This window comes from Streptopelia decaocto (genome assembly GCF_964273445.1).
Source record: "Streptopelia decaocto genome assembly, chromosome: 4".
NCBI classification, from domain to species: Eukaryota; Metazoa; Chordata; class Aves; order Columbiformes; family Columbidae; genus Streptopelia; species Streptopelia decaocto.
In genome coordinates, this window is record NC_138658.1 from 41,220,971 (window position 1) to 41,247,590 (window position 26,620).

The window sequence follows — 26,620 nt, forward strand, 5'->3', positions numbered from 1 at the left end:
CAGCCGCCAGTAACAACTTGCGGTAGTGGCCCGGCGCTCACCCGGGCGGAGGCGGGGCGGCCTGGGCGCGGCAGCACCGCCCCGCAGCGAGCGGCAGATTTGAACGGGAGAGGCGGGCGGCGCGGAGCGGATACCCCGCGCCGCGGCCATGGTGGAGGGCCCGGGCTGCGCGCTCTGCGCGGAGAGGCTGCGGGCGCGTGTGCGACGCGGCCAGGCGGTGCGGAGCGCGCGGGGCAGCGCCCTGCCAGCCGGAGCCAGCGGCGCGGTGAGGGGCCGGGCCGGGCGCTTCTCCTGGGGCAGCGCTGCGCCGGGCCGGGCTGGAGGGCGCAGAGCTTGAGCTCCTGGGGCTGCGCGATGGTCAACGCCGCCAGCTTTGGGGGAGAGGAAATGGGTCCCGGAGCCGTCGGGAGCCGCTGGGGTGCGGGGACGCAGAGTGCGGGTGGTTGGTGCGGCCGACGCGGCCTCTGCTCCGCACCCCGCCCGCGGCAGCGCCTGCGCAGCGGCTGCCGTCGTCTGGGGGGGGGTCGTCTGTGGATGCTGTCTATTGTTCCTTTAAAGTTATAAAATACTCTTGTCAGCAGCGTGATAAATAAACTTTCGCAGGTCGGATGTGGTAAGATGCTGAAGCTGTAGAAACGTAGTGTGGGGGGGTGGAACTAATGGGGGAAAGGTTTTAGAATCGCTCTTGTTTACTTAGGTTAAAATTTAAAAGATCATTTAGCTTCAGGAAACCTGCAATACAAGAAAGATTATAGTAGCAGTCCCTAATTTAATTTTTTTTTTTTTGGTGATGTCATAATTTTTCATAAGTCTCAAGGAAACATGATGGAAAAATGTAGTTGGTGGCCTGCAGAAAGGGAGCTTTTACTTCTATAACTGTTTTAAAAAAAACATTTTTAATTAGACCAACTAATTAAATAAGTAAAGAATGCGATATCTACTCTCAGTGTTTACAGTATATACTTTTTCTACTAGTTTTTATCCTTTCTATTTGCAGTTTAAAATAATTCACTGGTATAAAATTCTGCTGGGGCTTTTGAGACCTTCTGCTAGAAGTTAGGATGTCAGCAAGCAGGTTCTAGCTGATGAGCTGTGAAGATACGGTCTTCTGGTTTTGATTATAGAGGTGGCTAGGGCATTGTTTTCCATGCCTGGTTTTGTTCAGCTGTGAGAAATTATGTGTTGCTTTTGTCCCAGGTAAGTATATTGGATGCCTCCAGACAGAAAGTTGGGGAGTTTTCCCCCCACCTTGAGTGTATAAAAGGCAGTGTAGGAGAGTTTGTGATTAAGGCTCAGTAAGATAGTACTTAAATGAAATAATTATTTAAGGAAGAATGTGGTTCAAGATATGCCTTAGATAGGCAGTCAACATATCAGACTTTACAGGTTTGTATCTTTCAGGACTAAGCTTTTTGAAGTAAAGAGTTATGCTCCTATGGTTTCAAAAACAAATTTAATTCCCTCAAGTATACTGATGTTTGTAATTTTCTACAGTAAGTCACCTTAGGACAGACTCTATTCATTGTCTAATGACTGTCATAAGGGTCTTGCACTTTTTAGATCTCGCAGTGGCTGCTAATCATGGTCAGAGCCTTGGCTGCTGCTGAAGACTACTGTTCAATAGTATCTGTACTACAGTGACTGTAAGGGCTTATCTGATACCAAAGAGGTATTAATTTTACTTAAAATATTTTGAAGAAAAGTTAAAATTCTGTCTCAGTGCTTACTCTGGTTTAGTTTAAACAAACCTGAGTAGCTTAAAACTAAATAAAACCTTGTTGCACACCAACTAACTTTAATACTCTTACTGAAAGGAATGAATGTTTACATAAGAGCAAAACATTGCTTATTTTGATAACACGCAAAGTAAATGATACTGATATTATGAAAAAAATATTTTTGTACTTGACAGAATAATAACCATAAAGCCCTCTAAATGTATATCATTTCAAGGTAATAATATGGTGGGAGATGGTATAGAGAGTAGCTCTGAAATTTCACTAACTAGCTGGAGCCTTGCTGATTTGCCAGGGTAATTTTCATACATATTTGCATTGCAATTGAGTGTTGTGATTAAAGCACTGGTGCGCATACCTGTGCCTTGCAGTTAGGGCTTTGATGACAGTGAACATACTGCAGGTTTCAGCAGGTTCTGGGGAACTTGGAGTACTAGTCAGGGCAACTTTGACAGGCTGAGAAAAATGGGCTGACAGAAACTTAGATTCAGCATTTGCAGGACTTGAGTCCTGCACTTGGAATAATGTCATGCAATGGCTGCTGCTCAGATGGAAAGTGGCTCCACAGAAAAAAAGGACCTCTACCAGCTGAGTCCAAGTCACCAATGTGTCCTTCCAGGGAAGAGGGCCAGCCTCATACTGGGCTGTGCTAACAACAGCATAGCCAGCAGGTGGAGGAGAATGATTCTTACCTCTGTTCAGCACTTGCAAGGCTCCCCAGTAGGAAAAATATAATTACATACCAGAGGGAGTCCCCTGGTATGTTACACAGGCTGAAGCACATGATGCTTAAGGCAAAGCTGATAGAACTGGGTTTTTATTACTCTCTTCAGCTACCTGAAAGGAAGACATGGAGGTGCACAGTTTGATGAGAGGCAGCAGAGGCAGGTGGCAATAGGAGAAATTTTGATTAGGTATTAGGAGAGTTTTTCCACCACCATAGTGAAGTGCTAGAATGAGGGCCCAGAGGGATAGGAGTCTCTGTCTGAAGTCTGCTTTGAAGTTTACTGGACAAGGTCCTGGGCTGTCTGACCTAAATCTGTCCTGCTTTGAGCAGGTGTTTGGAGCAGATAACCTGGGGGGGGGTCCCTTCATATTATTTCAGTGGATTTTCATATGTTAAGCAAGAAAAGATTATTGCTTCAGTCTCACAGTTCTTGTCCTCTAGTAGTGTACCACCTGCTGTTCAACATCTTTTGAGATGAGCCATTCAACTAGTAGGAAGAGCGAAATATCGCTATGTGCTCAGTGAAGCCTTTTCTCTAATACACAATGCCCCATGTGGAACGCTGAAAGTGTATTGTTAACATGGGTAGAAACTCCAGCAATAGGCATTTGGAAGAAGGATGGAGATCTGCAAATGACAGAATTGATACTGACAAGTATTTAGTATTTAAGCTATATCTGTTATTTTACATCAGCCTGAAACTCTTTTTTGAATTCATGACTTGAAGGAAAAGGCATAAAATACCCTGATAAAAAAGGTCATAGAATAGTTTGGATTGCAATGGACCTCCAAAGGTCATCTAGTCCAACCCCCCTGCAATGAGCAGGGACATCTCATGTAGTTATATCTCTATTAACTCAAAACTATGAAAACTAGATATCAACCTCTTAGTGAAGAAGAAAAACAAAAACAAACAAACAAAACCAACCAAACAAAAACCAGCTGTGGAGGGGTTTCTGTTAGATGGAGATTTGTTACTGAACCAGCCAGGAATTTCAAGGCTAACTCAAAGGCTGAAAACAGGACCTGCTGTGGGAGAGAGGCATTTCTACAATAATAAGGCCTCAACATGACGTAAATCAATGGACCTATCAGCAGTGAGACTCCAGCGTGTGGACAGCTCGTGAACATAGATGATATCCAATCAGTGAATGCATGCTTGGAGCGTGGACGCGTGATCAGAGAATAGTTGCATATATAAGGAGGCTTGTTTCTGTAATAAATGGTTTCATGTGATTCATATTGAATTGGAATGCTGAGTCCTTTATTGTTCCAACAAACAGCTACAGAATAGGAAGAGCAACAAGTCCAAATAAACAACAAATTCCACATATACCTGCTGATGTAGTTACAAATAAGGCAAAAATGTGTTGGTTTAGATTATTTTTCCATTGTGTGTCTTAAGGCTGCCTGGGCTGCTGAAGTCACTGAGTCTACTTCATCCAGTCTGGCAATTTAAGAGGAGTACAAACTACCATCTGAAAGGCCATATTGTTTCAATTTGGAAAAGAATGAGCTAACTTATGATAGCATTAGCCATAGTGACCGTCTGCTTCCTGGGTTAATAGTCTCATTGGTTTTGATAGAGCTGCTCAAGGAGAAAATGTTTAATATTGCCCAAGTTGCAAAATTAGTTCATACAGCTACTTGTTGAATGTGTACTGGTGTTAGAATCAAAGTAGTATAAATTCTGTTTTAATCTTTGTATGTGTACTGATGTTAGAATCAAAGTAGTATAAATTCTGTTTTAATCTTTGTGTGTGTACTCATTTTCAGACTACGGCAAGCGAGGAGAGAACCTCTGGTCACACTTTCCTTGTTGGACATGTTTACAGGGGTGTGGAGACATTGGGAAAGGAGTTTTTTATGTATTTTGATCAGAAAGCTTTGAGGTAAGAGGCGAGAAAAAAAGCTTCCTATGCATTGACTGTACCTGCTTGGGGGATTTTCTTATGTTTGCTAATGTCAGTTTCGGATATTTGAAAGTCAGTGTTACTGAGAAACTTCTCAGCAGCCTCCCTGCAGTGCTGGAAATACTGGATATGGTCACTTACATTTTCAAATAATTTATTGCTTTATTCTTAGTAGAAGATTACACGTAAAGGTACCTGAAAAGGACAGTTATTTCTTGAAATGCTTTGTTTCAAACAGGAAATTGCGTTTTCTAGGGACAAAACTCAGAAGTACGTGCAGTTAGAGCTATTTAATATCTTCTACTACTAACTGTACTTCAAATTTCTTTTAACTTTCTTCAAGAAATTTAGACTCAAATTCTGTACTTAATTTTTAAAGATTGTCCCGGTTTTGTTAAAAAAACAAGTTTCTCTTTTAGTGGATTTGCCTGTCAGCTAAAGCCTTCATATTAGCTGCATTTTCCTGGAGAACCAGATACATGTTTTGGTAAACCTAGCAATGGAATGCAAACTTACTGATAAGCATGGATGGACATCTCGCCAGAGGGACAACGAGAAACAAGTGACCAAGAAACTGACCAACTGTGTATAACATTCCATTCACGTGAATACTTCATATAAAAGTGGGAGATCATGAGGATCTCGTCCCTTTTTTCCCTTTTTCCTTATGGCCGACGTTAGGAGAGGACCTTGCTAGTTGTCCCTGCGAACTGAGGCCTAGTGACAGACTGAATCCAGCTCCGGTTGGCTGCAGAGTCCAATCCAGGACTTTGGGTGCCGGCTCTGCAGTTGCTGAGACTTTCAAGATTGGTTTTGTATATTTTGTATTATTTTCTCTATTCTTATTAGTAGCATTAGTAAAACATCTTTAATTTTTTCCAACTCTCTTCTCTCTGTCCTTCTTTCCCTCCCAATCGCCTGTCCTGAGTGGGAAGGGGGGAGAGGGAGGGGCAGAAGGGGGAAGTGGTGGGGAGAGGAGGTTAACAATACATCTGCCAGGGTTTTATTGTCAGCCCGTAATCTAAACCCTTAACAAAGATTCAATTGCTCTGATAATTAACTCGTGTAAGAAAAAATGCCCAACTTAAAATATTCTACATGAATATGTTTATGCTGCCTTTCTTTCTTTAAACAATATTAGCAGTTCCTTGGTTTGGAAGCATGATTTGAAGTTCGGCAGAAGAATCGTTTGGGTATCATAAATGTAACTCTTAACTTTCTAGTGAAACCATGTCTTCTAGACAAATGGTAAAACTGCCAAATCCTTGTTTGTTCATGCTTTGCAGAGCTTATTAGGGATTTGTTGGCATGTTTAGGATTTGGTCATATGCTTTAACCCCTTGATGACATCTTGTACTAGCCACCAAGGTTGTATTTGGAATCTAGTTTAAATAGTTCAATATGCCTTTGTACCGCAGAACCTGCTAAAAATAAATCTAACCACATGCACAGTGTAATGGAGTATTTTAAAAATCCCCTGACATTTGTTGTAATTAGTGTAGAATACATAAGTGAGGTCCTTATATTTAATAGGTAAGACTTGCATTTAATGTATTTCTTTCACCTTCCTACTTGCAACATAATTCTAATCTTTCTAGATCTTAAAAAGGGAAAACAACATCACTTCTATGTTCAGTGTAGTCTTTGTCACCTAGTGACTGGTCTTGAATGTAGCTGTAAGGTCATGATTTTCTTGATTTAACACTGGTAATATCAACAAATACCTTACAATTCTGTGACGTAATATTTTACCAGTGGCACTACTGTTATAGGAGGGAGATGGAACTGAAAATTCTCAGCTGTGAGTGCAACAGTTTACTGTGGTTCCATGCTGGACAAATAAAGGCAGTGATATATCAGTTACCTGGGGTGATGTGTGGACTGATTGGTAGCAGGGGCCTCTTGGTTGTCAGATTTGGTGCTAGAGGCTTATTTCTCTTAATGTTGGAGAAATGTAACTAGTCTTACAAGCACATACTAGTCTACATGACAATCATACAACTAACTAGTAGGACAGGACTGCATATGTATTTAAAGCTACCCATGTTTGTGAAGGATGGGATTATGGTCCTAATCAGTTTCTCTTGCTTTCTGTTGTGCTTTGTTAAATAGAAACACAGAAGAAAAAGCAATTTTAAAAAAGATGAGTCAGTTATAAAGGTAGATTAAAAAAAAAAAAAGAGCAGGGGAGGTAACTGATATGATGTTAGCCTTTTTTAAATGAATATCACCTGTATTACAAATTTATTGGATAAGCAAAGGAATAAATTATACAGTAGGAAAACATTGTTTCAACAGACTAAATTACATTATCAGAAGAAAAAAGCTATTACTAAGGAATGTAAATAAGCATTTTGTAAAAGTTCTCTTCTAAGAGAACAAAAATGTGGCAAAATTCTAGTATGGAAAATATAATCCTTTGACCCTGAAAGATCTTAAATAATTCTTAAGCTTTGAGCCAATGCAATAATTTGTACTTAATGAAAACACCCTTCAGTTATCATTTGATAAGGAGCTTAAAAATTTAATTATCAGTTATTGTAGCTCTAGAAACTGTTTTTAAGAAGCCCCTTTAGTCATGTCATCTATTTGGTTGTAAATATTGTAGAAGTACAAGAAAGGCCTCTACACAGGAGGCAGAAGTTACTTCTTATCTGATAATTATGATCTTCATTCTCTTGATTTAAAAATATTGAGGAGAGGTAGACAAAGGCTTCAGAAAATGCATTTTACAGCAGTCAAAGATTGGCTTCCAGGATTCTTATTGGGAGAGAAAATAAGGAATATGCTTTCAGAGGGTGTATTATTTTTTTAATGAAAGTTAACTCTCAAATACAGGACTTCCTTGTCATGAGGAGGAATACTGATGTACAGATTCTGTATATGTACATAGTTTCTTAACAAAAACAGATTTTCTCATCTCCTAAGATTACCTGTAAAAAGCTGGTAGTCATGCTGGAATAATGTCTTGTGAAAGACCGGGCCATGAAGAGTAATTAACTAATTTTATGATCCTGGGTTTTCTCAAGTGGGGAATGGCTGCCTGGTGGGAGAAGATAACCTGGCCATTAAATTGTTTTATACAGATCGACTACTGCTTGCCTGACTTGCAAATGAGGAGGATACTTGTGAAGTGTTGTTGTATTGTGGAAAGCAATTAGCAAATGAAGTTCAGTTGAGTATATGTGCAATCCATGGTGGACAATAGAAGCTTTTTTTTTTTAGGAGTTCAAATGAGCAATGGCACCTTCTGAAAAAATTAGGACTTCTATTATTTGATTTCTGTTTAAACAAGTCACTGAAGAAGTCAAGGTTTTTTGAAAATCTGAGGATTCTTTTTCAATTTTGGCTTGAAAGTAACTTAAATAATCAATGGAATTTGAAAAAAAAGTTCTCTGATACTTGAGTTGTGCAGGAGAGACTTGCGTGGACCACATGTTTTGCCATGGAAATGATACGGTTATGTGAGAGAGGTTGCCCTGGGTTTAGTTTCTGTAGTGTGCTATTAATGTCAACTTGAAGTGATAAATGGTGTAGAAAAGTTTCTGAATATTGATAATGCATATAATGTATGATATTGTAACTGAAAATGGACAAAAGTATTGTTAGGAAAATCCCTTCAAGGAAAGACATCTGCTGTCTTGATGAGAAATGGCATCTTGGCCCTTAACGTGAGCTTTCACTGTTTTTCCATCTCCATTTAATAATTCGACTGTGCTTCTAGTAATCTTTTATTTTTATGGGGTAAAATGTTTTAAATAAAAGCAGATCCTTACAATATTGTACAGCACTAAATAACTATAAAACATCACCTTTTTAGTTCAAACCAACAGAAAATAGCCAACTCCATAGTACTAGTTATCAATTAAATAATGGATCCTAGGTTTAATTAGTGTGGCTTTTCTACTTGTAGTTAAAGTGAGAAGATTCCTGTTTTGCCCTATTTCAGGATATTAAAGGTAATGAAACACATTGGAGTGAAACTTTTTAAATTTCTTAAGGTTTTTGAATGTAAATTTGTAGCAATGACTTTTTTTTTCATAGTCATGAACTGACAAGTCACTAAGGCAGCTGATAGTTGTGATACTTAGTGCTCATTTTGAACAGTATTCAGGAACCTGGTAAATGAAACAAGCAGCTATTAACGTGAATGCTGTTTCTTTCAAAATAACTTTCTAGAAGCATTTGGTGCATTACCATTTGGTAGCAAGTTACAAGAGTTTTCTTTAAAAACAAACTTGATTTTAAAATAAATTTGACTAGTTAAGCCTGTGCAGTAGTATTTGTGGCACTTGAGAACTGGAAATGGCTATTGAAAATAAATGGGGCTGAAATAACTGTATCATCTGAAGTGACTTTTAAGAAGAATTTTGGAAAGACCTAGGTCTTTCAAAATTAAAAAAAAAATGAATAAATGCTATCAGGAAGTTACAGAAAGAGTTGACTTTAAGACTATGCTTATAATGTTGTCCTAACCTACCTGTAAATATTTAAAATGGCTGTCCTTTCTGAAATGTAACAAAGAGGGGTTAAAAGGAAATATACACCTGATGTTGTGTTTCTTTGGTCATTTGTGTAGTTTAATCTGTTAAATCTTTTTGTAGCTGTAAAGTAATCCACCTTTTCTTATATACAGTATATAGAAGTAGAACGCTTCCTCTACCTTATGTTTTTTTAGGACTTGAATGTACCAGGTTAATTTGTAATAAATGAAATGTATGATAATCATAGAATCGTAGAGTAGTTTGGGTTGGAAGGGACCTTCAGAGGTCATCCATTCCAAACCCCCTGCAATGAGCAGGGATATCTTCAACTACATCAGGTTGCTCAGAGCCTCGTTCAGCCTGGTCTTGAATGTCTACAGGGATGGGGCATCTACCACCTCTCTGGGCAACCTGGACCAGCGTTTCACCACCCTAGTTGTAAAAAATTTCTTTCTTGTGTCTAGCCTGAATCTCTCCTCCTTTAGTTTAAAACCATGACCCTTTGTCCTATTGCAACAGGCCCTGCTAAAAATTCTGCCCCGTCTCTTTTCTAGGCTCCATAGTCAAACTTGTCCATTGCTGAAGTATACTAGTTCCCAGACGACTATATTATAAAGTGCAAGACCTCTTAAAGTATTAGTGATCTGTAAAAGGAACACTTGAAAGAGTCTGCTCCACATCTTTGCCATCTGTGCATTTTTCACTTTCTTTTATTAATTTTTAATTGACCTGCAGGTTTTGCCTTGGATGTAGGCAAAGAAAAGCAGAAAACAACATATGGCAGATATTAATTACTTTGTTTATGGAGTTATTGAAGTAGCTTTGATATGATAACAGTGTTGGCAATATGGGGACTGAAATCTTTCATACCAGGTTACTTCTGCTTGATTTAACAGAGAATTGTCTGCTAAAGTAGCCTCATTTATTTCAGCCTCCCTGGGGACTTAACCTATGCTGGAAGACCAATATGTCAAGTGAAAAAACACTAAGTGTGATACATCAAAAAAGTGTGTTACTGAATGATCAGGTTTGATTTCTGTACAACAAATTACGAAGGCCACCAGAAAACTGCTGTGTTTTGGATTGGATTTGACTTGGAGAGGGTTCTTCTCTGGGAACTGAGCGCTATGTAAACAAGTAGTTTGTTGCCATGTTACTCTTAAGGACTAGAATTAATGTACATACATACTGACTTGTTTACATAAGAACAGCTTTTAACTTCAAAAATAGGTTAGTGTCATGCTTGGAAACATTGTTAAGATAAAATACATATAACAACTCTCTTTCTCTCGGAGGATTCACTTCGGTATGAATGGTTCCATGTGCATTAATCCTGGTGAAAGCAAAGACAGAAATGGAGCACCACCAGTTTTGGAGATACAGCTTACGGAGGATACTGTTTGTTTTTTTGAGGTGACAGTAGAATATAGGTAAAGCAGAAACTAATCAAATTAAACACAGCTTGTTGGGTTTTTTTTTGTGTTTTTTTTTAATAACATTCTTTTAAGAACCTAGTGAAAAATCACACAGAATTAGTTAACTGCTTGGATGCCATTATAGATACAAAACTTTCTAAACATACCATATTGATTGGTATGATAATTTCATTTTGTTACTTTTATCAGTTTACATACAGTTAAAGTAGTCTATGCCATAGTCTCATTAGATAGTGTCAAGAGTGGGAATAAAAGTTAGATTTAATTCCATCTTTAAATCTGAATGCTGAACCCTATTGTTCCTTTAATTTCCATTCAAGTCTCACTTTCTTAATAAAAATAAGGACCTGTGATGATTATTCATTTCAAATTTTTGTGCTCCCAACTTTTTTTTTTTTTTTTAAAGCAAATTGGTATAATTGTTCTAATTGACATTAAGTGGTTGTTTTTGCCCATCTGCATCATACTTCTCACTGCTAATAAAAATAACTTAGCAAGCTTAATTTTAAAGCACTTGAGGCTCTGGGTGAGCATGTAAGCTCAAGTAATATATATGCATATTTAATATTACAAAATATAAAGCTTATGTAAGCCTGAGACTTCTCGTACTGTACTATTTTTAAACGATTATGTTTAACCTAATAAAATCAAGGTTTAAGAAAATTTATCTTTGTTGACATGTAATGACTGAATCATACCGTTAGTTATGTTTGATGGTCCAAACACAAGGTCTTTCTGTGTTGGAAGCAGTTTTAAAGGAAGGACCTGGCAATTATTTTTCAAAAGAAAATGAACAAAATTAGAATGTTTTCTTGTATGCTGGACCAGATGCATGTTCTATGCATGTATCTTTGACGTATTTTTGGGAGAGGTGGTTAATGGAATTTCTGTGCCTCTCCATGTAATTGGTATTTTCATGGTTTCTGTTACCTGCAAGTAATGTTCTATTATACTTTAATGTGTTGTTTTTAAAAATATTAGCATATAATAAAAATAAATCTTAATGTATTTTTCTCTTCCAGAAATGCAGCTGAGAGTGAGCAGAAAGTGAGAATGATGGAAAGCTTAGATGTCTGTTCTCCAAAGTTTAGCTTCATAAGAGCAGAAAGTGAAATTAAGCAGCAGAAAACCCGCATGTTGTGTGATGTGTTACTGGATCAAGCGGTATTACCTGGAGTGGGAAATATCATAAAAAATGAAGCTCTTTTTGACAGTGGTCTTCATCCAGCTGTTATGGTGGGTTGTCTCAAGATATTTTTTTTTAATGACACAAAAGTATTAAGAATGTAAATACATATTTATGTAACAGTTTGTCATCTTCTTACCTTTGTTTTATCATCTGTCATTTCTGAAGTTATTCTAAGACAGTAAATTAATGTTTTATCTTTATAACTGGAGATATTTGTCACAGCATTCCTTGGAACTTGTTGCTGCTACTTCTGCCTCACAGAGTGGACAAATTTTGTGGGGCTAAAACTTCTCTCTTAAAACTTGAAACCTCTCCTTAGAAGGGAATCCATCTAACTTTCAAATCCTGACTTTGTCTGGCATCCTGTTGTGATGCTGTTACGTTGTCAGCCCATAAATAAGTGCAAGTGAAGAGTGATCAGTTTTTGTTTGTTCAGTTACTAGCCAAAATAGTTGATGTGGTAGAACCTTTTTTTGGCAGCTGCTTCTTCCACTTGTCCTGCTAGCTGGCATAAGTTGCTTTTCTACCATTGCTTACTTTACTTTTTTTGGTTGAGATCCTCAAGCATGTGTCTCCAAACTTTGGTTGAAAAGAAGCCTGATGTTTGCATAACGGACTGAGATTACATAGAATGTAAAGGAAAGCCGGTGAAGATAGTAAATTAAAGGGTATTTTTTAACATAATAAAAGAATGTGATCTTCATAGGATCAGTCTGGATTTTAATTGTATCTGCAATGTGAGCTGGCAGAGGAAAGAAAAAACATTACTTAAAATTTTGAGTTATTAACATAAATGTATTTAGTTGATACATCTCTCTAATTCTGACTCCTTTGGCTCAAGTATTCTTCCTGAAGATCTCTCACAGCAAAGAGCCTCTGATGATATATAGGTCGTAATATAATCCATGAGGAAATGAAGGAACTAAGAGTTCTTAACTATACGTGATTCCTGTGATCAGGTACTCTTAGGTCAATATAGAGGAAAACAACTGAAATTTTTACCTAATGTTTTATGCAGATGAGGCAGAGTATATTCTTTGGTTGTACACAATGAGTTTGTGTAGTGTAGAATGTGAAAATATACTGGTTTACTGAGATAGATAGATGAGAGATATAAATATATATATGTAAAATGGGAAGTCAGGAAGTTACCGTAGGAGCAATGTAATTCCATGTCAGCTGAAGGTGTTCAAAGTGCCCCTGCTTTTTAGGACTTTCTGTTGTTGTCCCTTAGCATCGCAATATTCTAAAAATCATTCTTGTCTTATTTACAGGTTTGCCAACTGACAGATGAGCATATACATCACTTAGTGAAAATGACACGTGATTTTACCCTGCTGTTTTATAAGGTATTGGTTTGGCACATGTTTCTGAGAAACCTCCATAACTTGACTCTGGCATGTTAGCTGTATGAGGTCATCTGGTGAAAACAGTTAAAGGATGCAACAGGACAAGTGTTCCCATGAATAGGAATGTTGGTTTGTGTGCTCTTTATATGAATTGTCAAATGATGGAAAGGTGGGCTAGTCTAGACTGTAAGAATGTGCACAGCCTTGGCCTAGTTGCAACAGAAGAGTATGACAGATGCTGCCTTAGGGCCAGTAGAACTTTGCTGTGCATGTGCTGTAACGTCACTCTGAACATGTCAGATTTGATGTAGGTTAAGCAAATTGATATATAAGATAACGTCAAGGTCACTCTTCAAACTGGGAACTAGAGATTTTCCCAGGGAAGTATGAACATAATTCATGTGACTTCCTTTATGAACTTGAAATGGCAAGTATATTTATTTGACTAAATAGATTGTAACTTCTAACAATTTTTTTCTACCTGAAACAACTTTTGTAGTTGCTAAACTGAAATAAATTAAAGTTTCTCCCTACTGCCACAACTGCACTAGGATTTAATTTTTTCCCTGTAAACTCTATAGTTCCTCATTAACTTTAACTCTTCAAAAATACAAAAATTAGTTCAAATTCTGTCTTTTTCTATGTTTTTCTTCTTTAAGCTGCATGCAGAGAAATGAACCGTGGCAGTGAAATTCTTGTCTGTTTCTCTTGGTATTCGTGAAAGGCAAGGAGATAGTGCTGCTAAAAATTCCTTTGTTTTGGTAGGCTAGCAGGACAGCACCTAACTTTTGTAACATAATCTTTTGATCACAAAATCTAAAAATATATATTGTTTAGTAGTCTACTTAAAAATCTGCTTTCCCCCAGCCTACTGAAGAGTAGTTCAGTGTATTGGCTGGGGAAATCTTTTCATTCTCTAAACTTTGTAGCAAAGTCTACCAGTAAAGAGATATCATCCGGTTCTGCAATAGTACTAGAAGATTTAAATGTGTCACAAACAAGTTAAACTTTCTGTAGCTCAGTTTAGGTGTTTTCAAAACTTTTACAATCTATACTTAGCAGGCATTCACCGGTCAAGTACTTTTAAAGGAGAGCTCGCCCCAGTCTCTTTAAAATAAAAACATAACAAAAAGGTTAATAAGAGGGCTAGTACTTGATCAGTTTTTATAGACTGTTACAGAATGTTTGTAGCAATCATACTGTAACATTTGTAGTAAGACCTCACAGATACAAAGATGAGGAATCTTTTTTGTGTAGAAAGATGTTGCTTTTATTTGTTTTTTAAATAACTGATTTTAAGAAACTATCTGTAAGCCTTGAGGAAAAATCTTGAAGAGAAAGCAAACTTCCTGTGAATATTCATGAAAATATATATCATTAATTCCTTCTGGTTGGATTACTGAATTGTACCAGCAAAAGCATTCTCATTCAGTGAGGCTGATGAATAAGAGCACAGCAGAAGCAGATACGCTGTACTCAAAGACACCTGTATTTTGGGAGAACTCCAGGGGTCTTCATGCATTATGGAGCTAGAGTTAATGAGCTCTGCTAGAGCTGGGCTGGTATTGCTGGGCCAGCTATGGTATTGTTTGAATTGTGCCCAGGGGACTGTGATTGTAGTACAGAAACTGGGATGGCTCTGCAGACTTGCCTGCATCTCTACTGGGCTTTTCTTGTTTACTGTTTTGTTTTTCCTGCAGTTTTAGCTGGGGTACGTCTCTGCTGACTCCATGTGAATTGTCTCATGAAACGTGCCTGCTTGTCAGCCCTCGGGAGGCTCTTTAGGTCACTGTGCCCTTTGGGCTGTATTGTACCTAATTTAATATGGCTTTCTGCCAGGATCTGGGGAGCTTGCCATAGTGCCAAGTGGCTTTTCATGAGCTAACTTGTCTGCTGTGGCCAGTGCTAAGGTGAAGCTGAGCATCTTTACTGAGCACTACCTGACTCGTACAGAATGCTGGGAATATTTCTGCATTGCACAGTTTTTAGGCTTTGGGAAGGCTGATTAATCCAGATTGTAGTGTCAGATCAGAGGTATGCTATGTGGTATGCTTTTGGTTTCTTTCGGGGTGACGGAAGGTGGTGTTGGTTTTGTGATTTATGTTTGTATTATTTTGTTTTCTCTACTCCTTTGCAAGCTCATCGGCTCTTTAAGAACACTCCTGCAGGTGCCAGATGACTGGTGCTGGATCAGAGCTATCTGGTCCAGCTGAACTCAGGGGGTCCTTAGGATATATTTGCTTGCACGATGACAGTATGTTTTTTGTCTTGTGTCTTTTATTTCATTATGTGGAAAATTCAAGACACTACTATACCTGATTTAAAGTAAATTCCTCTCATAAAAGAACATGAAATACAGATGATAGCCCTTGTAAGTGTGCCTTGAGTACCTTTATGTAATTGTTGTGCTGTCAGCTTATGCAGTTTTTCTTTTAGCTTCATTTGAACTGTAGAGGGACTTACATAAAATTCATACTTCATAAACATGGTTCTGTTTCAGTGCCGCAAAACTGGGTCTCCACTCTACAAACACTACAAAGTATACAAGCGCCCAGCCTGTGGGCTGTGCAATGGAAAGGTCACTGTGTGTCGCTTAGGAGAGTATAACAGGATGACTTACTTCTGCTCTCGATGTCAACAGGCGGATCCCCAGCTTGTCAATGTTAGGTACGATGGTAGCTTTATAACACTTTTAAGCATTGCTGTCCTTGGAAGTGCTGTTATGGTAAGAGGACATCACTTCTTAGGTAGAATGGATCCTTGTGCATTTTAGATCTAAGTTCACTTGACTTTGCAGAAGAAAAATGTTTTGGCCATTGGTATTTAAAAATTATTAAGAGCTTTGATTCTTTGAAACTATTTCAAAGGTCTCATCTGTTATGGAATAGCTATTACTGTAATCAAATGTAGGAATTATAAAACAATTCAGAGTACCGAGAATTCACAGCTTCTGGAAAAATTGTCCTTTGTTCCTGGTGTTATCAATATAATAGGCTTGGATGTTTACATTCAAATGATTTGAGTCGCATCAAGAAGGTAGAAATCTGTGTCTCTATTTCTTTTCATAGGATAACCCTTTAAGTCCTGGCATATCTAGACAGCTGTGCATCTGTGCAGTTTTGTTCTGGCTGTAGAGTTACACTGACAAAAACTAGAACTTCAGTAGATTCAGAGCACAGCAAATACTGTACGGCTTAGGACCTCCTTTTATTTTAGAAAATCACAAGATACATTTGATATCACAAAGAGTCAAAAGGTAGAAGTTCCAAAAACCCTTATTCACATTCTTGCATACCTAAGGTATTCTTGAAAATTTTTCATCTGAGGTTTCAGAATCTTGCCTTTTTATACTGAGCTCTGTCCATCTAATAAGACGCTGCTTTGCCTTGCAAACTTTGCCTTCATTTAGTTTGTGTGTGTATATATATATATTTCTATATTTTTAGATAAGATTTACAGAACACACAAACCCCCCTCCAACCTTCTTTTAAGATTCAGACAGCTGAAGGGATTTTGGTTAGAGCTTAAAAATCTCCTTTGAGTACGGATCAAATACAGAAAATTCCAATGTGAAAGATAAATATTTCACATGCTGATAACCCCAACCTGCTGTATTTTCAGAAAGTAATAATGAGAAATGTTTTGCAGAAGGGTAGAAAGACAGCAGTGTTCCGTTGAGTCAGATAACTAGAAAATGATCCAAGGAAAAAAAAAATACCTCTTTCTCTGTTCTAGAACATGTAGTGTTTTGATTGTTGATTTTTTTTAATAATTAAACAATGGTATACTTCAGTGAAGTACATGGTAATGGTAGCTGCAAAATAGAAAGGTTGGATTTTGTGCTGTCCTCATCCTAATGGTTAGGTCTTTGTGTTCTACTGCTCTGTTTTCTGTTATGCAGTATCTGTTACCAAATAAAAGTACGTGTAGCTCAAGTGGTTTATCTGCCATTCTGAGCTTTTCATGTGTGAAGACTGAAAGGATCCCCTGTGATCAGACCTGACTGGCTACAGATCATAAACTGTAGAATTTAACCCAGTGGTTCTTGGATCAAGTTAAGTAGCTTATGATTTTGCTCAACTGAAAAAAATGAAGAAAATACCCATTATAAGCTACCTTATCAAATTCAAATGTACTTTAAATCTTTAAAACACGCTTTTCCTCCATATTTCGTGTTCCAAAATGAGCAGAGGTGGGGGTAGAATGACAGGATGGATGGATTGGGGGATGAGATAGAATTAAACTCCAAAAGATGACATGCTGAATCTATTCAGTCTAGTATTGCATCTTTGATAGCTGAATAGAACAACTCATCTACTAATTTGAAAATACACAGTTTTAACACTTGCAGTTTGTCTGTTTTGTTGTCTAGCCACAGTATTTTGATGAATGCTACTGTAAGAGGAAGAACTGTCTGTTCTGCCTCTTGACAGCACAGGATCTCTGGCATGTCAGCAATTCTCATTATCCTCCTTGGTTTTCTTATCATGGAAGAGATGTAGTAGGTAATGGATAGCCCTACCATTATGTTAGAAATCTAGCCTGTTAAGGAGGGTATTAATTATGGAATAAGTGATAGGTCTAAGGAGTGTCACAACAGTTCCTAAGTATAGCATTTGCATTATTAATTGGAGTGCCCAAATTCTTAGGATTAAAACGGAATCTCCAAAAAGCACATAATTTCACAAAAACTATGGAGAAATATGCTTGATGACTTATCAACCATAGTACTTAAAAATTTACATACATATCTTACTGAGTAGGTAAGTTCAAGTTACATTTAACATGCTAATCATGTTTGGATATGATGACAAAATTAGTCCTTGGTAACATGTAGTGACTGTAAAATAGTAACTATGATTCTAAATCAGTGTATTAACGTAGGAGGTACTATAATTTACAGGAAAATACATAAAAATAAATCTATGGAGGTGTCCTGAGTACAGCTTTGGGTTACCAGTCATAGCTAGGACATGCCTGAACTCCTTCTGATGAGGAATTAAAACAAAAAAACACTCTAAAAAAAAATCCTTGATTTTGAACAGGCTCCTAAATGTCAAAAGGTTTTCCAGCAAATGGTAACATACAAGAAAGACCTTCTAACTTTGTGTTGTAGTTCTGTTGGTTGTTACAGTAATAAAGGGGTCCAATGGGTACCATTTAAATGACTGCAAAAATTTATTTGCTAAATTGTGTGGCTTTCTGTAGATCAGCCTCTGGACAGTTCATCCAGTAATGCATTTGTGAAGTGTTCTGTACAAGGGATGGGGGAGAAGTACTGAAACAGTCTCCCTTTCTCGCCAAGTTTCTTGCTGCAGTACTTGAAAATGGTAGGGAATTTGAGAGAGGCTGTGGCATTGTGCTGGAAATTACATCAGTTTAACTATTAACTTTCTGTCCATTTTTGTCTAAATATTTTTATTTATATGACTTCTGCAGCATTGCAAAAGACTTTCCCTTTAAGTAAAGAGGGGGGAAAAAAAACCCTCTAACCATGACATGCTGTCCAAGCTACGATAGGCAGACCATAACACTCTTGTACTGCTTGTTCTCTAGCCCTGTGTCTCCCTGCACATCGTGGTGTAAGGCAATTTGTAGAAGAAACATCACAAAAGACTAATATCATTCTTTTGTTTCACAGCAAACTGCCAACTAGAAATAGCCTAATTGGCTGGGCATATGGCAGGGGGTCATGTTCTAACGAACACGTAGCTCAGAAATGTGAAGAGGAGTGGACGTGTATGCGCTGTACCCTAATAAACAAGCCTTCTGCTGAAATTTGTGATGCCTGTTTGACTTCAAGGCCTGAAGGTATTGAAAAGTTGTTTGGAACCTCTGCTGGGAAAGGGGGGAGGATTGTAGTTTTCATGCAGTTTTTAGAACTATAGAAGATTCTCATTGTGAATTTTATTTATATAACTTTAGCTAACAAAGTCAGATTTTGGGGAAATTTACAAGGGCAATTATGGAAAGTGTCTTGTCTTCCAGCTGTGTATGCAGGTGGGATGCCATAGCCAAGCCTCTGCAGTGACCCTTTGTTTTCAGTGGGGCAAGGAGTGAGACAGCTTGCCATTCTTTCAACTCTCCTTAAAATTGTTAGAAGCTTGCAGCATATATCTGATACAGAAATCCCCAGGGGGCAGAAAAGTAATTGCTGTTCTTTCAGGTGAACAAGAACAGTATATTTTGGTACCCTTTCCAAAAGTTTGTCATGTTTCTCAGGGCCTAGTGTTTGGTTTTGTTGGTTTTTTTTTCTAAGCTCAAAGTAAAAGCATTTGTTGTTTGTCTCCTACTGGAGTTTTTAATGCTTCAATCTAGACCTAGTGTGCAGAAGCAGCTGTCAATGAGATCTGGAAAGGGACAGGAAGATTCAAGGTGTAACATGCTGGCTTTTCTCCAAATTTCTGTAGAGAAAAATATATATTTTAAGAAGAGATGAAGTGAGGTAATGGACACTTTTCACTGAGACCTGTGAGACCTGTTTTCTATGTGAAGAGGATTTTTTTGTTGTTGTTGTTAGTTTGTTTGTTTTGTTTTGTTTGTGTGTGTGTTTTTGTTTGTTTGTTTTTTGTTTGGGTTATTTTTCACTTTCTGTAGAAAAAGTGAGTAAAATACTCTGTGGAGGAATTTACAGGGAGTTATTTGGATCAAGACTATTGCTTAGAAACATTTTGAATTGCTATGTGTGTTCCAAGAAACAAAGTCTAGAGGTGTGCATGTGTGGGGCTTTTTCAGGATAGATCTAATTCTGCTGCAAGACTTTTTGTATCTGAGGAGGTTTAACGGTTTTACATAGGTGCCAGGACCTATTGTTCACTGAATTTAACTATATGACTTTAATTCTGATTTCAGCATATATATACTTTAAGATCACATTCCTGTAGCTTTTGATGATACTTTGAGCCATACTTTCAAAAGTGCCCCTGAACTCCCAGGCTGTGAAGACGTGACTTTTTGGTACTGATCTCAGTTCTGATAAAATAAGTTCCAGTGCTTTTTTTAAAGTATTTCTTTGTTCTAGTTAGTCCTTTTATGAATGATGTGTGTGAAACTCGTCTTACACTAGCTAAAATCCATTTCTTCAGGCCACAAATTAATAAAAATGTCTTTATGCCTTACATGACACTTGGTGCCAGAAGAGGGGCGTATCTTGCCAGAAACATGAAAGGTTTAAGAGTCAGATTTACCAACTAACATCCTGGAATTTACACCATCAGCTTGGCCTTAAAATATATAAGAGCATATAGACAAATGCTTTATTTTAAGCTTTGTAACAAAATTCTGTTCCTTCTCCTGTATTTCTAAGTTTCACTTGTTTAGCTGCATGCTATTGCTGAAAACAGACCTGGAATCTGAAGATGTGTTAGAGTTGGTGGAATACTGCTACAAAAAACCTTTTTTTTTAAAAAAAAGATGTATTTTTGTATCCTAAGAGTGATATTCAAAGATATTTTTTAACATGATTTTGCTTACCTCTCTCTTTTTAGACTTTAAGATTCCTTGCTTTCTTACTTTATTATTTTTTTCTAATGTTTCTAAAATTAACTACTGTTGACAGAAACATTTGAATTTTTGAGGACCAAATACTTGGTACATAAAGTTAGCTGCTGGCCATTCAGCCAAAATAATTCAGTCTATAGACAGAGTAACTATTTAACATTACATCTCAATTTCCTTGCTCCCTTGCTAAGGCCAAGCTCCTGTTCTTTCTGAACACGCTGGCACCGCCGTGTTTCACTATGCAGCAGCGGCAAAACAGAAGGAGCCTGCAAACAAGTGTTGTTCAGAGTAAGCTGTAGGGAGCCCTATTTTGTTTCTGAATGAGAATGCCTCTGGAGAGAGTGTGCCCTTGTGAATGCCTTACCTACCCATTTTATTTCTGTTTAATTCCCTCCTGCTTGTATGGAGGGAAGGTGTAGGACGGAGACACTTGCTGGAGATGGTAGGAAGAGAAAGGACTCTGTTCTTGAACACTATGGCTTCACAGCTACTTAACAAAGACTTCATGTAGGCAGCCTATAAAGTCATCTTTTCACCCTTTTCTCAGGAAAGTTTAACTACAGACTCCTTATTTATTAAAGTGGTATTAATAAATTATGGCCAGTCTGTTGGAATTATTGTTGCCCACTAGGCAGGCATCTATTTCTGTGAAGAAACCTACTGTTGCTCATGTCAGAAAATAAATACAAAGGAAATGTCTGAACTGCTTGCTTCTAAAGCCGCTTGCAGTAAGGGATTGATAAGTTTGGATTCACACAATGTTTGGAAAAGACAGGAGCCCTGAAAGCACTAGAAAACCCAACAAAAGAATATTCCTTTTTGTGTCAATAGTAAAACAATGCTTTTAAAATGGATAATGTAGTGCTGCTGGAGGTACCATACCCTGTGATCTCTCAGTGCTGGGGTTATAAAAAGGTTATTTGGAAAAAAAAAAAGCAAACCTGTATTTGGGGCAAATCCAATTTTGTATGGTTAATTCTGCAATAGCTTTCATTTACAGCATACTATTCCCATCTGGTCCTATTCAAACAATAGTAATATTATCTTGAAACACAGGTTGTACGTGATTCTGAAAGTGCATGAGCTTTTTTACTGCAAGAAATTTGGTACTATATCTAATCTGTGACAGGTTTTGAGATCTTTCAAGATGGTATGGTAAATGTACTTTTTCACTCACTGTATGATGACTTACAAATATAGATAATAAATACGATGTATCAGTCTACACGGATGGATTATAACCAATAACTTATTTTTTCTTAGTTCCAAAGATGAAGAATGCTGAAGATTCTGCAGACTTTAACATAAGCTTAATGAAGTACCCTTGTAATGATTTCAGAAAACCAAGCACAGAAATAAAGATCAATTGGAAAGCTGCATTTGGAACTACAACTCTTGTCCTAACAGATCTTGGTAACAAAGCTGTTTCGAGAAGTGATACCCAAATATCTGATAGACACTCTCAGTGTGTTGCTCCAAAAAACAATTGTAAACAAATCCAAAACAATGTCTACAAGTCAGGGGGAAGCACAGACAAGGATTGCTCAACACACAGAACTGCAGTGACTTTGTCTTCCTCACAGCAACCTCTCTCTTTCAAACACGTACAGAAGAAGCAGAAAACTGATCATATACCTTCAGATCACCAGTATAATATAGCAATCAGGTATGTATCCTAAATTGTAAATAAGTCTTTTTATAATCCCATAAACCAATTTTATCCCTGAAGATTAATGGAATACTGTGCTGTTGGGTTCAGATGCTGTTGTCTTTGGATTTCTGTCAGAGGTAGCCTACTCTTGGGTAACTAAAATTAGACTTGGATTTCAAAAGCACTGAATGACCCAGACTTACTGGAAAAGTCCTGATTTTTGGCATCTGGCCAGTACGGCTGTTAGCTAAACAGCAGTTCATAGTTCAGCTATTCCTGTGGAATAGGACAGTATAGCTCTAACAGGTCAACAAGCACAATTCTACCTAAGGAATCATCTCATCTTAGCACTGTAGTTACTGTCTGCTCAGAGAGATCTTGAAGTCATTGTGAAAGATGACAAAAGGGAAGTAGCTCAATGAATATGTACCAATTAAAGCTATTTGTCAGCTAGCAGTTTTCAACATTCTTCCCTGATACAAAGCTCTGCACAGGTACCTTGATGAACCTTGCATCACTATTTTCTCTAAACTTTCCTCCCTATCCTGTATGTAACTACTTCAGTGCTCTACCCATCCTGAACTTTTATTTACACAGCCCTATTCAGATGCATCCACTGCCTAGTTAAGAGAAATGGTGGAACCTATTAGGGTTGTAACGGAAAAGTTGTGCAGACATACACAACAGTAAATGGTATTGCAAGGTTAGATGCAATTTACAGTGGTAAACTATGCAAGATGAACGTGAAAGATATTAGTGATATGCTACCAAATGTTTATTAATGTGTTTTCCGAAATACCACAATTATTTTTTGCATTGTTGAAGCACCAGTTTTGAAACAGAATCTCAATGTCTAGCCAGGTTAGGCTGTATGAATATTCTTCTTCCTGTAGAGGACTACAGAGAACTGAGGATGTAGGCGGGATAATTGAGAGTACAGAGGAGTGCAAAGAAGAAATGAGACTAAAATGGTAACAAGTAGTTACAGCAAGTCATCAACTTAAACATTACAATCCCCCTCTTCAAAAAAAAGACCAACAACACACGCACACACAAACAAGCAAACAAAAAAAAACCCAGGAAACTTTGTAACAAAAAACAACACTTTTTTTTTTGTTTTCTTTTGTTTTAATGAGGTGTTGGAAAAAAAAACGATGATGTCTGCAGGACTGCAGTCTTCCAGGCATAAAAGAGAATGTAAAATTCCTAAGCCGAGAACTTAACAATAATTAATTAATTTATACTTTCATTTTTCGCTATGGTTTCCTCACTGCTTTTCTGCTCTATAAATATACTAGAAAGATACATTTCAGAGCATTAATATTTTTCATGTTAATGTTTTTAAATAAAGCCTTGTGTATTGCATTCCGGTAATCTCTCTCTCAATCATGAAGAAGAAATAAACTTCATACCTTTCAGAAAACACTGTTCTACCCCCTCAGCTGGATTATTTCTTGTCTGAATATAATTTGGAGTATTACTGTAAGTTTTTAGTTAAAAAGGGTGGGAGAATTTCTGTGAAGCATACAGATAACCTTCAACCTGGAGTAATTACTTGGCTTTTTCCCACTGACAGCAGAATACTCTTTTAGAGTATGCTGGAATTTGGAGTGGGCAGTATGATAATGGTGGTAATATTTGTTTTGCAGATCAATTTTAGTACCTTGAAATAAATTAAAACATAGGAAAAGTGGTAGAGTACTTGCACAAAAAGCACAGAGTCTTGTCTATTCACAACTAGCAATCATTCAGCTTTAAAAGTGCAATAGCGTGCTATAGAGAAGAAATCTTGTCATTGTGTGTAAAAGTTCACTCAGTGAACCGTTGTAATGGTGGGAGAGAGTTCTTTGGCTGTGGTGTTGATAATCCCTTTAACATTACGCAGGAGTCATTTTGTAACCTGTCATTGCAGCAAACCTCAAGCTCCCATGACAGATGATATTCATGCGTCAAGCACTGGCCATCCTCGCTGCAGTGAGCACAGCTGTCTGTGCAGCCTCAGAGTTGTGAAAAAGGATGGAGAGAACAAGGGCAGGCAGTTTTATGCCTGTCCTCTACCCAGAGAAACTCGGTGTAACTACTTTCAAGTACGTCTAAGACTTCAGGGCCTGTTTTCTACTAAGTGCTTGTTCCTTCAGCCTCCATGCCCCAAAATCTGCAATTGTGGACAGATATAACCCATTTAAAGTTTGGGGTAATAGTAAGTACTTCTGTACACTGAATTGAAGCTAAGAACATAGTAGTAGTTATAAACTTACAGTTTTAGTTACTTCTTTTACTGCTGAAAAGGCGCCTGCTTGTGCAAATGTTCTTAATCTGCTTCCATGTGAAGTAAAACAGATGCATAGCAGAAATGTTGGTTTGAAGGGACTTGTACAAGTTTAGTTCAGCCTTTTGTTTGAAGAAGGACTATGGCAAATTCTAGATCTAGATATCAGCCATGTTTTTGTCTAGCCAAAATCTTGAAAGCCTCCAAGGATGAAGATTCTGTTATCTGGCCAGGCAGCTGCTCCCACTGCTGCATTAGTACCTAACCTGACCTTCCCAGCTGCAGCCGGTGGCCATTGCTCCTTGCCATGAGTGTATGTGACTGAGAAGAGTTTGCCTCAGTCACCTACCAGCAGGTAGTTAATAGATGAACTCAAGACAGCAATAACTATAATGCCTTAATTTGAAGAAAACTATTTGTTAACATCAATGAAAGTTACACTAGTTACAGTGTGTGTAGTTGCCATTAAAGAAAAATCTAAAATTGGTGATTGTAAAAGAAATACAAGTCTCCTAACTACTAGTAAGAGTTTCTTCTAGGGCCTCCCCTGTAGATCTGTTTCTATTGCCAGTTTTAAAATAAGGAACTCATAGCCATCTCATATGCTAAAACTGTGCCTGAAACCTGTTTCTTTTGGCAGTGGGCTGACTTGAATTTTCCATTTTGTAACCATGGCAAGCGATGTGTTATGAAGACTGTGTTGAAGATTGGTCCAAATAATGGAAAGAACTTTTTTGTGTGCCCTCTTGGGAAGGAAAAACAGTGCGGCTTTTTCCAATGGGCAGCAAATGGGCCAGGTATACAGGTTATTCCTTGATGTTGATGTTCTAGTTATCTGCTCCTTCTTAAGTGCATACAACTTTCCTAGTCATTTCTGGTTTGTTTTTGTCTTTTTCTCTGTTGACTGGTTAATTACTAAAATGGCTCCAACAATGTAAAGAACTGCAGATTTGGAAAGAGTAATTTTACATAGCCTTACAAAAATTTAAGACTGCTTGTATGCTGCATACTATTTTGAAATAAACGTCTAGCTTGCAATATATTGTGATACACTGTTATATTTCTGAAAAAAAAATTGAACTGTTTTCTTTTTTTATGTAAATGTCACTGAAGTTTGACAGCACTGCATACTTTCAAGCATATGTGAGATTTATAAAGAACTTCATTAAAATTTTAAATTGGTAGACTTTTTAATGAATGTAAACGTATTTAATAAAAGTGAATAAAAAGACAATACACTCTTTTTAATGCCACTTCATGCTTTACTTCCTCAGAGCTTAACATGAAACATCAATGGACTGTACTCTTTCAGTATTACCATAGTTGAATGTGTGACCTTGCTAGATTTGGAAAATAGAGACAAAAATTGTCTTAAATGAATTCTATGACTTTGCAGTTTTCTTAATTATATGTTTTTAATCCAGGCCTTAACATTTTATGCTAGTTGCTCCTGAATTTTTTCTCCAATCTATGTGAAATGCATAATACAATCATACCTCTTAAGTGGTTAAAACTCAGTTTACATTTGCCTGTCTTACCACTATTTGACGAAGCAAGGGCAAAAGTAAATAGAATATGGTAAGCTCTCAAATGTGAAGTAATGCAGCAACAGAATTCTTCAGGTTTTTGGAGCATGTACTATAGATAATAAGGAAGATAAAAGTAATTAAGATACGGCCATAACTTCATAAATTATTGAATGACAATCAGTTTTTAATGAAAGTAATGGGAAGTAGTGTTGTTTCCCATGAAAAATGTGTTAGACTAAATTGGTTTAAAAGCTTCTAAATGGTCTTAGTCTCTGTAAATACTTCAAAATTAATTGTGCCATTTGAGAGCTATCTGTTGTGTTGGGGTTTGGTGGGGGGATTTGTTTGTTGTTTGTGTGTGTGTGTATTTTTATGTGTTTTTTTTGTTGTTGGGTGGAGTTTTGTTGTTGTTTATTTGTTTGTTTGTTTTTGCTGAGGGGGGAGAACTATTTAATTTTCTTGACAAAGTTGTGGAACTTCAGCCCAATTTAAATCTTCCATGCTGTGGTACAAGTGAAACCTATTAATTCTTGTCCTAACCAACACAAATTCAGGGGCTTTTTTCTGCCTCTTTTCAGCAGCCTTTGATATCTTTCAAATCTCTTAAAACTTTCCTTATGTGAAGAAAATCTTTTCTAATCAGATTGTAGAAACTGTTGGTCAATAGATTCTTTCCAAATAATACGTATCTTTCCTGAAGGCTGTTATTTAAAGTTGGGTACAGAACTCCACCTGAGAACAAAACAAGCTACTTCACATGGTGAACACTGGCTTTCCATTGCCATCTTTTTATATGATGCTTGTTGCAATGATATTTCATTGCTAGTTTATGCTTAT

At 37.4% G+C, this 26,620-nt stretch overlaps 1 protein-coding gene across 2 annotated transcripts; it reads left to right on the forward strand.

Annotated features, from left to right (window-relative positions):
- The first annotated feature begins 54 nt into the window (after positions 1-54).
- Positions 55-25,497, forward strand: NEIL3 (nei like DNA glycosylase 3). 2 transcript variants are annotated; one of them, XM_082051781.1, is made up of 10 exons: positions 55-265; positions 4,240-4,355; positions 10,156-10,290; positions 11,319-11,532; positions 12,760-12,834; positions 15,335-15,501; positions 18,476-18,645; positions 21,598-22,000; positions 23,898-24,072; positions 24,895-25,497. In XM_082051781.1, the coding sequence occupies exons 1-10, from the start codon at positions 149-151 to the stop codon at positions 25,069-25,071; spliced, it is 1,749 nt and encodes a 582-aa protein (XP_081907907.1). In that variant the 5' UTR covers positions 55-148; the 3' UTR covers positions 25,072-25,497. The 2 variants fall into 2 exon arrangements, with proteins under 2 accessions (XP_081907907.1, XP_081907908.1); XM_082051782.1 differs by lacking the exon at positions 10,156-10,290.
- The last annotated feature ends 1,123 nt before the right edge of the window (positions 25,498-26,620 follow it).